Below are 14090 nucleotides of genomic sequence, written 5' to 3'. Positions count from 1 at the left end.
GCAACAGCTATTGTTTACTTTTCAAAAGGGCCATATCATTAGTAGTTAAGTGTTCCAGTTATTGATCAAGAAATCAGCAATGTTTGAAAAAATAGGGGTGTTTGAGAAATCAGGGGTGTAAGGCTCCCACGTTTACAATTTTTTGTAAACGTTTACACGACTGCTAAGAACCGAAACGATACCGTTTAAACGGTGGTACCTCTATGTACTATACACACCATGTATTTGAATCGCCAAATGATGTCTTTCTTTCTATTTTTAATACATGTACAAATAAAGAATGTGCAAGGCTCATCACGATTGAGTCAGCACACATTTTTTGCATTGTAACCCCATTTTTTACCAAAATGTATTATGTCACGAGCAATTTTGCACGGTAATGCTGTGTGGAGGGTTGTAAACACCCATTTTCCGTTTGTTTACTTTGGAATAAACCACTAGAATTGATAAAATCAATGATTACAGGCAATGATTAAGAATTTTTGTAAATTTTTCGATTAAACCGTAAACAATATCGTAAACGTTTATAAATGAAAATCGAAACGAATCCGTTTAAACGTGTAATCGTGGGGGCCTTACAGGGGTGTTGAGAAATCAGGGGAGTTTTGAGAAATCAGGGATGTATGTTCGAGAACTCAGGGTCGTTGAAGATTAAGATCAAGTGTGTTTAAGAAACAGGGTGGTTCATGAGTTATTGTCTCAAAAAAGTTTTACTGTATTTCAATATCAAATTTTTTAAACTGGCCAAGCCTATGGACAAAACCCATTAGAAACTTCAATACTTGAGCACATTGTCTGTATATTTTACATCAATAAATACTTTTAATTATTTTATCCTGTCCTTCACCTTTAAAACGCAGCCGCTGTTCATCGTTTTCATATTACTTGTTGAATTAATTTCTCTTTTCTTTCCTGATTTTGAATTAACCACCCAATAGACATCTAATATTGCACGCATATTTTGACAAAATAATCATCACGAGTTCTGGGTTCATTTTTTAAAGAAATGCCATAAATCAGTGTTTAAAGCTTTGAAAATCCAGCTGGTATAACAATATATCTCAAACATTATCTTTTATCCTATCTTCAAATCTTTCATCCAATCTAGGCCTGGGTTTATAAAAGTGATATGTGTTTTTTTATGGCATGAAAATGTAATTGAACGCTACATAAAAGAATTGAATAGAACTCCAGGAGATGTGGAGGGAAATTCAGCAAAAAAATAACAACAAAAATATGAACATAAGGTATCTTGTAAGTGATTGATTGTGATTGAAAATTGAACCAAAATTAAATAAAATGAAAAAAATTCCACCTGATATTATATAATTTATTTTCGATATAAAATAACCATAATGTACTGGATCATGTCTATATCTGGCACATGTTTAATATAAAACCTGCCCATAAAACAGTGATTTTGTTGTTTAGAAGCATGTTCAGGCAATGTGATATTGCAAGGTAAAAAAATACAATAGTCCTTTCCATCTTAATACATGTATATACACATACTAATACTTATACTAAACTCATCATCCTAAGTCCTCCTATAACTGATCTGTTATGCCTTACCATGCTATATGTCTTAAATGGACTTGTCCAACTTTCAATCTGGATGAGACCATTTATCATTTATAGGGAAAATTTCAAAATATATGTACTGACTTTAAGTGATCAGTGTAAACCATGATCAGACGGCACAGATGACAGCACTGGAAGTATGCCTTTATTCAGTTACCACCGACAGACAGATATGTTAAAATAATTCATACATAACAAATTATAAAACTTTTTAAAACAAATACAAGTATTTATGAGATATATAACTACATTCTTTTAAAGTAAGTCTTTTTGTATTCTTAAAACTACAACACAAAATACTTAAGTTTGGGGTCAAGTTATAAAATCAATTTTTTGTAAATTGGTCTAATTGTAGCTTTAATGTGTTGCCATGCTACTGTCAAATGGACAGGCTAATTTAACGCCTCTAACAAATATGGCTACACTCTACGATAAATTGTATATACATGTACGTGCGAAATGACAAAAAAAATTTTAACTTTGAAAAACTTATGATGATCAACGCCACTTAAAATGAAGGACAAAATCTGACGACATACGCCACTAAATAAAATGACAAGTATCATATATGAAGAGGAAAACTGTGTTTTTACAAATGTATCAAATGTACATCATGGAAGATATCATAGGAAATTTAAAACCTATTATGCTGTTACGCGATCTCTCGAAACAAATTATTTTTAAAATAGGTTTCACTATTGCATGAGAATAAATCTAGTAAAGTTTGAGAGAGAAAAAAAAAGAACAATAGCTGCTTGAATTAAGTCGAGGTGGGCTCGAGCGACCTAAAATTCATAAATCATGTTCATCACGATTAAAACTTTCTTGATCGTTCGTATTATATTAAGTATAATGATTGTTCTCGTGTTAAAATGGAAAGATGTAATTTTCTAAATCGGTTTATTATCTCGTTATATTCGAAAAAAATTAACTTTTTCACTTGTATTGTTCGCATATCCACTATAAAATGATCGTTGTGATAAACGAAAATACTATAATTTTACACGTCATATCAAAATAATTTATTTGCACTCTTTAATAACCAAATCCCATTCAACTCTTTACAATATCGCCTAAAAAGACTAAGCTATAATTGACTGTATTGGTCTTTAATTTCTCGTTTGCCCATATTTCAACATAACATAGTATTGATGGAAATTAAAATCCATTGAAATCCACTTGATTTGATTTTATTTATGTTCATTTCTATTCCTTCGGTAAACACAAGACGAACAAATGGGTTACAATACAAGTAATATAGTAACTTCAATACCGTCTTTATAAAAGAAAGAATTCGCACAATTGGAGGAAAGAGTTTAATTGCCTACTAATAAAGAATTCAGATGGGTGTCACACTTCAAGCTTTTAGACTGCTTTATTCAAATTTATAATAAATACGAATTTATAATAATAGGGTGTTTTTTCGATCTCCTATATTATTAGCAAAAGTATTCTGACGCATTTTCAACAGAAATAAGTCTAGGTAACTTAAATAAGCCAATAATGTCAGAAATGCAAAATTGCATGTTGACCAGATTGCACATATTACATTATTCTATTACTATTACTCAATTTCTGAAAATACACCATTTATTTATCTTGAATTTGAGCATGTACCTGGGAGGAAATATAAGCTATATTTATTATCATTAGCTTTCAGCCTTCTCGAGTCACTCGCTGGTTAACAGATGCTATATATTAAATTCTGTTTTTTTAACCTCAACATACAATATCTAATAATATAAATCATCTCTCTGCTTTCCTGATATCAATATAGAATATATATATATATCCCTTCTTTTAACTTTCTTATGAATAAACAAACTTTCAGACACTGGCGATATCTTTCTATATGCCCAATTTATCATAAACACCAAATATTCAAAATAATTTGTTTTTCCTAAAGGAATTTATAATCTTCAAGTTATAATTCTGTAAGAAAAATGGTTTTAATCTAAAATACCAGTACTAAAACTAAACTGTAATTGTCAAGCGAATAAATATTTTACTTATGAATTGTGCTATAAGTGTATAAACTTGCTGTCCTAAAATAAATCAGATAATTTTTAGTTCTAAATTTATACAAAAAAGTGTTAATTACTTTATTTACATGTAACTTCAGACAGATATCTGGTAAAAAAACCTTTAGCCCTAAGCCGGCTGACAGCAACAGATTCTACCGGACATGGCATCGACTGGTGCGGTTCAAGATCAGTCAGTATAATTATTTGTGCCGTCTGATCACTGTCTGCTGGTGGCAACGTATTTTACCGGACATGCGACCAGTGCCAGACCAAGATCAGCCAGCATGTCCAAGTCATGTGATCATAGTCTGTATAATTTAGGCTTTTCAGTCTGTACATATTTTGAAATTGTCCCAAAAAAAAAAAGATTTGTTTAGTAGATATTGAACTTTTAAGATATTTAACACTGTCTGGGTTAAAATAATTATTTCATTAAGCCAGGTATACTTAACTTTTAAACTCTTCATACTTTATTTTTCTTCAGAAAGATGGATTTTTTGAAAACTTCGTTAAACATAAATATCATTATATTTTTTTTATCATTTTTTTTTGTCATTTTCACTAAAAATAGTATGGAACATTTAAATATCACCAATAGGAATAATTATTTAATAAATATCATAAGTATTGGATATTTTGACGGAAACAAATTGGTGGGGGGGGGTATGGTATATATAGGTGATAAATATTCCTTCACCAAAATATTTGCCAACACCTTTTGCAGGTTCGTTTTGCAACCTTGCCTAACATTTTGACATATACTTGTTTGTAATTAGGTAGAAAATCTATTCAATTGCCACCGTTTTGGATCATAATAAATTAGCCAGGTACCAGTAATGTAATAGGCTGGTATAATGCATTGCTAGGACGTAAGGCGTTACATCGAATTCTGTCATCATTATCAGGTAGATTAGGTGGAGGAAATTACCTCTAGTAGACATCTTGTTTGTTCTATAGGTAATATAATTAGTCAAATTATCTCACATTATCTTGTCAAAATAACAATGATCACCCAGAAGGGGAGTAAAGAATGGGGTGGTGAGGTCACTGGGAATGTAATTCTTACCGCATCCCTGTTGTGACAAAGCCTTCCCAGAATGCTTCTGTAAACAATGGAATCATGTTACGCTAATTATTTTCTTAATTGCTTTAATTATATACATTATGCTCTTAGAACTTCCCTTAGCAACACAAGCTGCAGAAACCTCCATCTAAAATACATCTACTTTATGGAGAAGAAGTTGTTACAACTATAAGTTAAGTTTTGTTGTTGTTGTTTTTGTCTTCTTAACATCAGGTGATTTGAGTGAAAAAAAAATATAAAAAAATGTTTCAATTTAACAATACACAAAATTTTATTTCTAAATGAAAAATGTTATTTTTGAAAATTATACACCAAGAAAATTATTCTACTTGGCTCAGGGCAACCCCTGCTGTGGTCACAATTAAAAAAATAAATGTTTTTACTTAAAAAACAACAACCGTATAATCTAATTTGCTGCGAATAACATGGAACACGATTTTAGTCAGACCATTTTCTCTTCAAAGGAAAATGATTCAAATATTTCTAATCATAAACACATGTAAGTGGTGATTGTAAAAATATTGCAATCCATTCTGATTCATTCCTATGGTGCCATAGGTATTTTTACTGTCTATAAAACTAACTAATGGTCTTGAAATTTAATACCTTTCGTACAACTTCAGATATTTTCATTGCCCATTGATTTTACGACATAAAAATTAAACTTTTTTCTTCGCCAATTACAATGCATGCATTTATAAGCCCAAAATCCCATAAATTGATATATTTTAAGGTATTTGGTGCAATTCCAAGATTTTGATACTTTACGTATAAAAGTTAAGCGTCGTAAATGAGCGTTGGGCTTATTTCTACATGCGGAATAATAACGAGAATTATATCCTAATAATATTAAAAGAGCCTGTTAAAAATACTCTTCGTATTTTCGGTAATTATGAAAACTGTTCAATCTTCACTGTTCATTTTCCTAGGATATAAATAGCTTAAATGCCAATAAATCATAAAACATTACTCACTCATCCTATTATACTTGCTGTTGTTTATCGATATAAGGGTACGCAACAGTTTGTGCTTAATTTTTATATTTTACTCTTTCAAATTGCTTAGTGGCGATATAATGATTTGCATAAAGTATAATGTAACTGAAGTCGTCATACTAAAACATTATCAAATTTAGAAGCATCGGTGAAATTTAACCCCTATTGAATACCGGATATGAACTAATAGTATGCTACCCATCAAGAGCGAAAATTGGACACGTCTTAACATACCAAGCAATCTGACCTGGCTCTACATGTATACTGTTGGCTGATCAACTTTCATTAGCTTTATTTTATTGAAATAACGCTGGGCATTTCCAAATTCAAAGCATTCAAATTTAGCCGCACAAGTGTTGGAATCACAGTATTACACAGTTAATGTGACTCAATGTGGACAGTACATAATATTCATAGTACTTTAATATTCTTGAGCATAAAATTTATAAAAAAGAAGTAAAAAACTGAACGAAAAATAAAATTCTATGTTTGATTTATTTATTACGAAAATGTTAGATTTATATAAATAATATTATAACAATTTATGACAGTAAGTAACGATTTATGGGTCTCATCAGCTTCAGATCTGTGGATGATTCAATATTATCATATAAAACTCAAAATATACGTCAAATATATGTAATAAATGTTGCCCTTTCACTCACATCAAACACCATTTATTTCCGTTTTTCACAATACTATTTCATGTATTTAACGACAAAACGTTGAAGACTGGATATCATCTTAGTCATGACACAAAACCTACACCAAAAGTTCATTAAAGTCATTAAATTAAAGTCATATCTTCAGCTTCAACATTAACATTTGACATCGACTTATACGTCTCAAGTCATAAAAAAATTCTTCGGTGAACATTAAAATGCATTTTTCAGTTTCCATAAATGTTGACTTAGGCTTTTTCATAATATTGATAAAATGTTTAAAAAAGTATAAAACAAAATATTTATTTTTAACCCTACAATCTTCGTTGTTACACTACAGCAGATCAAAAAGCTGATTTTCATGATTTTCGTGAAATTCAATCAGCAATAAAACTGTTGAGATCTAGCTTTAATCAGTTTTGGTGAAGATGATTTCATTTTACAAGCAGAAAATAGGCAATAACTTTAAATCAAATATCATTTCATGATTTGTAAGGATAACACAATATTTAACAGAATATTAAATGAGGCAAATAATTAGCAGGTAGCAATAAACACAACTTTAGTTTTATTGTCTTTAACAGTTTTTTCATTAAATGAAAATAGAAAACAGTTAATAAACTTGGCACAATCAACAACCATGGCAATTTTTATGTACAATTAATATCCATGGAATTTAGTATGTACATAGATTATGATATAGCACAAATATATTTAATCAGCCATGACATTTACTCACCTTAAAGTGCCGATGACTGCTATCTAAACCGTTCTTTGTTATCAGGTCATCGTCAGAAAACACATCATCTTCCAACGAAAAACTGACTTCTTTTTTCTTCTTCTCATTAAGTAAACTATCCTCTGATGGCAGCGAAAACACTGTAATACTACCATCAAATACTTGTCTCTCATTTAAATCAGGATCAATTTTAATTTGATTGTTATTCTTTCTCTTTTGTTCTTCCTTTCTTTCGCGATCTATTCTACGAATAATACAAATGGTGGCTAAGATTCCAAGGGAGAGCACTACTGTCACGATTCCCACTATTATAGCTATTAAGAAGTTCTGATTACTAAGGACATCAGACTCGACTTCTTGTTTAGTAGCATTGTCTGATTTAATTCTGATGTAAAGCACTGATGGTGTTGATTTCGGCGTTGGTGTACCATAGTCTGATACACTTATGTCTAGTTTAAATAATTTCCCGATGTACGCTTCATCGATCGATTTTGTTATTTGAACATCGCCACTGTTTGGATTGATTTTAAAGAGGCGAGAATCATTTCTTGTTGTTATATCATATTGCAACCTACTGTTTCCAGTTCCAACTTCATCACCATCACTAGCAAGCACCCTGGTCACAATTTGCCATGGTTTGACCGATTGCATTATATTAACTGTATTGTTAGTTGGTTTTGGAAAGCGAATTTCCGGATACATGTCATTAGCATCAGAAACTAGCACCACTACAGATCCAGTACTACTTTGGGGTTTTTCACCTTTATCAGTGGCAATCACTTTGAACTCATAACGATCTTTGAATTCCCTATCCAGTTCTTGGTTTGTCTTGATATTTCCATTTGAAAATACAACAAAAGGAACTTTATTTCTATAATCTGGATGTATTTTGTATTCGACTTGTGCATTAATTCCAAGGTCCTTATCTGTAGCGACAACATTTCCCACTGGAGTATCAGCAGGAAGATTTTCAAGCACCACAATAGTGAATGGAGACTTTTTAAACACTGGTTTTTCATCATTAACGTCTGTAATATGCAAGTTAACCATAGCTGAGCCTGTTTTCGATGATTCTCCTTCTTCACCCTCGTCTATTGCATAGATTGGAAAAACATAGGAGGACAGAGTGTCTCTATCTAGAGATCTGTTCAGACGTAAATTAGCCCTGTTGTTTGGTAAATTCTCGAAATAAAAAAAGTTTCTATGGGTATATCTATCCGAAATTTCAAAGTGAACTTTTGCATTTCTTCCAGAGTCTAAATCTGAAGCACTAACTTGAAGTATGAATTCACTAACTGGTAAATCTTCTCTGACGTTTTTGGTGTAGGGAGTCATGTTAAACACTGGTGCGTTATCATTTTTATCTAGGATAGATATGTTGAAGGAGGCTGAAGCTGGCAATGGGGGTTTACCGTTGTCCTGGCAATGGATGGTGACAGTTTGCGTCTGATACCTCTCGTAGTCAAGCAGCTGTGAGACGAAGATTTTATACTTATTCATATCAATCCTCTGTATATCAAAGTCTATACTCTGAATAATACAACTGGCAATTCCTTGTTTTCCTTCATCATGATCCACAACTTCAACGAAGGCAATAACTTTACCAATGTTTGCCGATTCGGATACTTCGGCAATGTCTGTTTGTGTTAACAAATTCAATACTATCTTCGGGGCATTATTGCCAGTATTTTCTATATTTACCATTACAAATGTCTGTGTGGACATTGATTGGCCATCAGTTGGATTGTCGTAAGCTTCAACAATAATCCTGTAAACTTTTCCAGGTGAATATGCTATTTTTTCCTTCAGAATTATCTCCCCTGTATCTTCACGAATAGCAAACTTTTGAAAAATTTCACTGCTCTGATGGGGACTCAGTTTATATTTAATTTTCCCATTATCCTCGGAATCAAGGTCGGTCGCATTAAGCTGTAAAATAACTGCCCCCTTCTCTGTCTCTTCACTAACGGTACAGTTATAAGACGGAGCATCGAATTGTGGTTGATTGTCATTGGCATCAGATACTAGAATAAATAATGGTAGTCTCCCTTGTTTTGGGGGAATGTCACCATCAAAAGCAGTTATTTCAAGGTGATATGCATCCCTAACTTCCCGATCTAATGGTTCCGTCACATATAACCTGATGATTGAACTGCCATCTAAATGTTTTGCAAACTGAATCGAAAATGGTAAATTTCCTGTAAAATCTGGGTCTACCGACTGCAATTCATACTGTTTCAAGGAAAATTCCGGACTAGTGTCCCGATCTCGTGCCCCGTCAATGGCGTATGATGTCCCGACTAACACGGCTTCAGATATTGGTAATGTCAGAGTTGTTTGTTCAAATACTGGAGAATGGTCATTTATGTCGTTGATAAAAACATGTACTTTCAGAATTCTAAAAAAGCTGCCTAACTCAGATTTTGCTGCGATCTGAAGTACGAGCATGCACGTTTCGGTGAATTCACAGACCACCTCTCGGTCAATTTTGGCATTTGTATACAAGTCCCCGCTATTCTCACCGACTCTAAAATAATGAGAGTATTGATTACCTGTTGTTAAGAAGCTAAACGTTAATGTCGAAGAGTCACTTCCGCCAATTGCTGAAAATAAATTTGAATTTTCTCCGATATTTCCAATTTTCGTAGAATTACTAAGTTCTTCATCGATATGGTATGTAACATCCTGAGCTAAACACGTAATCCCCATCGACGTTAATAAAACACACAAATATATCATTTTTCTCGCCATCTTGATTTTCCAGTAATTAAATCCGCCACTTATATTATCAGGAAAATATTCTATAAACTACAGATTTTTTTTTTTAAATCATATCAATTTCAAGTCAGAATTTAATTAAAGTCATTCTTTCAACATTTCACCATCTATTCATTTATAAGTAAAACACTTTTTTTTCCTTCTTCTTCATAAATTCCCATGCATAGCACCAATATCTCTTATTCTTCTATATTTTCATAAATAAAAATCCATTCATGAATAATAGATCGTATCCGCAAATGTACGTGTAAAAATCATCTCACTAAATTAATTTCTCAATATTTTTTTCGAGTTCTTTTCTGCCGAAGTGAATTTAATCCTTTTATTTTTCAGTAAAAAAATTTCAGTTCAACATCGACCACTTTCACTTCAATAGCGTTATTCAAATAAACATCAGTTAGAAATCTTTTTAACTCCCTCTGTTTAATTCATCCAGTACAACACACTTGTAAATGGTTCTCTCGGTTTCACATTCAGTGTATCACTGATCAAACTGCAGTTACTCCACTCTCATTTATTCTCTATATCTACTCTACCTATTTAAATGATCTGCTTCACTGAATATATTCTATAACTTCCATACAGGAAATTTCACAGCCGATTTTTCAAAATCAAACATCATTAAAGAGTCTGTAATACGATTATGACACCCGCATGAATTACTCCAAATAACAATGCCACAAGATATGTCCCAGCTCTAGCTGCCCAATGTTAACATTTTTTGTCCAATTATAGCTTAATAACCAAAGGCAGTGGTAGAAGGTTTAATTGCAACTGTGTTCTTGCATTGGTAATTCCAGTATACTTGGACTGTCTTGATCTATACCATTGCTTTACTGTCCTTCACACTTTTGTTACGCCCTGGAGGGTACTTCTCCTTTAATTCTCTATCAACCTGTCCTTATCTATTTGACCCCAGGCTGAAAACACATCAATAAAATTTCAGAACATGAAAATCAAATATTTTATATATAAATTAAAAAACAGATAATAATCTTGTTGAGGGTAATTAAAGATTTGCTATTGTAATCTTGTCATTGCTAAATGACCAGGTGACCACTGTCCAGTCCTTATGTCTTTCTTTAATAAATAGATAGTATGTAAAAACTATTTATTATGCTGTCTTAAAAAGAAAAGAAAAACAAGATTTTAATCTTTTTTATCTCATTTATGTATTTTTTAATAATTTTTTCATCATCATGTCTTTTTTTCATTTTTTTTTATATATAATCAGGAAAAAAAATAAATAAATAAAAGCAATTTTTTTTTTATTGGAAAGATAGAAAAAAAGATCCTGAGAGAAATTAAAATATAATGGATAGCGACAAGGTGATAATAGCAATGTCTTTTTTCTCCGGAAAATATAGAGATTTGAAATATTTTACTGCAATAATTAAATTGATTTCACAAAGGTTTGTCTAAATAAGATTTTATAGAGCAATATGGCAGTGTAAGCTGTCACATAAATCCAAAATGAATCCCTAAATTGACATAAGCTCTACATATAGGAAAATCATTTCTCTTGTTGGGTCTCTTCTACGCAACGGAAAATTTGGAAATTTCGTTGTAAGCACATTTTTTTCTGCTTGCATTTCAAACATAATGCGACTATATATTTCATTTATAGCAGAACTCACAAACTCTAAGCAGACAGATAAAATTAAATAACATCTCCCTCGAGATTATGTGTTTTCCTGAAAATGAGATTTACAAGTTTTCTTTCTCCACTTGATGTCATTTAGACAATGGGTAAGAGACATAACCCCAAAGGAAACATGACACGCCAAAACATCTATCCTTGAAATTTAAATAAAGGAAGAAAAAGACTGTCTCGGAATACAAAGATAACGTTTCCTATTAAACCTGTCCTACAGCTCACTAAGCATCACTCAAAACAATCTTAAGGAAAACATATATTTTTCTTCAATTTGAAGACAGTTTTATTTTCTATCTTTTTTTTCCTAACATTCTCACAACAATAAAAGATGGTGTTTTTGCTTTTAATCAAAAATATTTTCCCCTCTGAAATACCGATATACTGAAATGCTTGCACAGACAGTTTCATCGGAATCACATGACTTTGTTACGTAAGTGTGCGACAGGAATGAGGGAGAGTGAGATTGAATGTGTTTTTTGGAATATATCGCGTTACTGTTCTAATTATCGAGGCCATATATTTCAGAATTCTCTGCTGTGGCTCATTCTAACAAAATTTCCAGCATTAAAACACTAATTTCTCTTAATTTAGAAAGATTATCACAAACTGCTCATCTTCATTTCCATTTCGGGAAAGTAAATAGCTTACAAATAACCAATTTATAGGCAACAAGAGAAATGTGTTGCGTGATTATCGATGGCTTCTATTTGAAAATAAATATCTTATTTTGAAACTATGATAAATTCTAGGATTTCAAAGAGCTTGAAAATTAATTAAATGAAAATGAATATCTATTTTGAAATTACATGCAAATTTCAAAATCTTAAAATGAACTGAAAATTAAATTAAATACATAGTAATTAGGCCTAATATTAATCAATATCTAATTGGATTTGATACTTCAATTTGCTGCAAAATTGTGTAAAATATGTATTGCTAAATCATGGCTTAAACAAGAGCTGTTCATAGAGTAGCAAACTTCACTTTTCTCAGTGCTGGTAAACTGAAATTTATAACCGTAAATGAAAACTTAACCAAAAAAGGTTAACAGGCATCGCCATTGACAAGTGGCTGATGACAAAAGCTCGACTTTTTCTTTGAAAAATGAAGCTAAAAATAGTTAGGACAATGATAAAATTTTCACTAGAAAGCGAGCCAAAATAATTATTTTTGCTTCATTATGAATGGTAGCCAAGTGTGCGACCTTGGGGTCAGAAGTGTGACCTTGGGGTGAGGAATGCAGTGTTTCACCGGCTGCACCATTGCCAATTATATGTGATAAATAAAGGGGAAGTAGATTGAAAATGAAAACCGTTTGACATTCTGTTTCTGTCTATAAATTACTATATATCTTAAGGTGTTATGCTGTCAGAGAAGGTGTTATATAATTCATCACAGTACACATCGGCCAATACATTAACCAATGAAACGGTACTTAAAGTGTTACAGTCAAACAAAATGAAATTATCAAATTAATCGTAAAAACTTGTTAAAGCATATTTAATAATATCTCGATACTCTAGAAATGTTTTAATTAAAAGATAAGCATAGAATGCTATTAACCAATGAAAATAGGCGGTATATTTAAAATTATTAAGTCTTACTGATTTAAACAGAATTAAGCAAATTTGTGTGTTAAAAATGCTGATAAAATTCTTGTCCACATGTGACTTTTAATACAAGACGATTAGTGAAAAGCATATGATAATTATTAAAGAAAAAGGTGATTCCATTTAAGGCACATTATAGAGAAGATTTAATGAACAATTCAACTGCTGGTACAAACTGACATGTTACATAAATTCCTACTAAAAGCCGCCAATTTTTAATTGTCTACATGGGACTACCGACTGTAATAGAATTTTTCACATTTTTAGCTGCCTAATTACAAACATGTGTTTAAGTTTTTTTCATTTCATTTGCATTCCCAACGTCAGCGGGATATAATAGAATTATAACTGTTTTATTGTATCCCCAGACATGGTGTTAGTAAATAATGGCATTGTTTTCATCACCTTTTATAATATAATGATTGCTCTACAGAGGCAGAAAGTATGTATTGTTTGTGTGCCGTTCATTATCGTAATTATAACACTATGAGAAAGTGTGGCTCCCATTTCAACAGTTTATATTGTATTTACAAATTGTTTGGAGTAGTCAAATCAGTGTAATATCTAACAATTATGTGATATATGTACATATACACCAGATTCTACATATACAATTGAAGAAAAAAATATAACACTATGACACTGTAGTTGCATAGTAAACAACACTTTTCAAAGAATGTGTGCAAAATTTACATTAAGCAACAGAAAAACAAATTTTACAACAAATTATCCAAATAAATGCTTTTCATAGAAAACAGACAACAAAGCCACTGGAAAAAAATAAAGTTTTAAAACAATTTTTATGTTGTTTTGCTAAACACACATTCTATTAAATGTTTTTTACAATTTTATTATTATAACAATTTACATATTTAAAGCATAAAAAGCACTTTAAAAGAATGTGTTTTTAGCAAAACAACATAAAAATAAAGTTTTAAAAGTGATGTTACAGTTTAAAGT

General features: G+C 31.4%; 1 protein-coding gene across 3 annotated transcripts in view; it reads right to left on the bottom strand.

Moving 5' to 3' along the window:
- The window catches only part of LOC132746049 (putative protocadherin beta-18), a 102832-nt gene that overhangs the window by 15299 nt on the left and 73443 nt on the right, over window positions 1–14090 (bottom strand). For all 3 annotated transcript variants that reach the window (XM_060735119.1, XM_060735128.1, XM_060735111.1), the window contains one exon: window positions 7086–10783. In XM_060735119.1, coding sequence (XP_060591102.1) covers window positions 7086–9836 — 2751 coding nt within the window. In that variant the 5' untranslated portion in view covers window positions 9837–10783. The remainder of the gene's footprint in view (window positions 1–7085; window positions 10784–14090) is intronic.

This window comes from Ruditapes philippinarum, unplaced genomic scaffold (assembly GCF_026571515.1).
Source record: "Ruditapes philippinarum isolate M1 unplaced genomic scaffold, ASM2657151v2 ctg5380_1_1_1_1, whole genome shotgun sequence".
NCBI lineage: Eukaryota > Metazoa > Mollusca > Bivalvia > Venerida > Veneridae > Ruditapes > Ruditapes philippinarum.
This window is presented reverse-complemented; position numbering and strand designations above follow the sequence as displayed.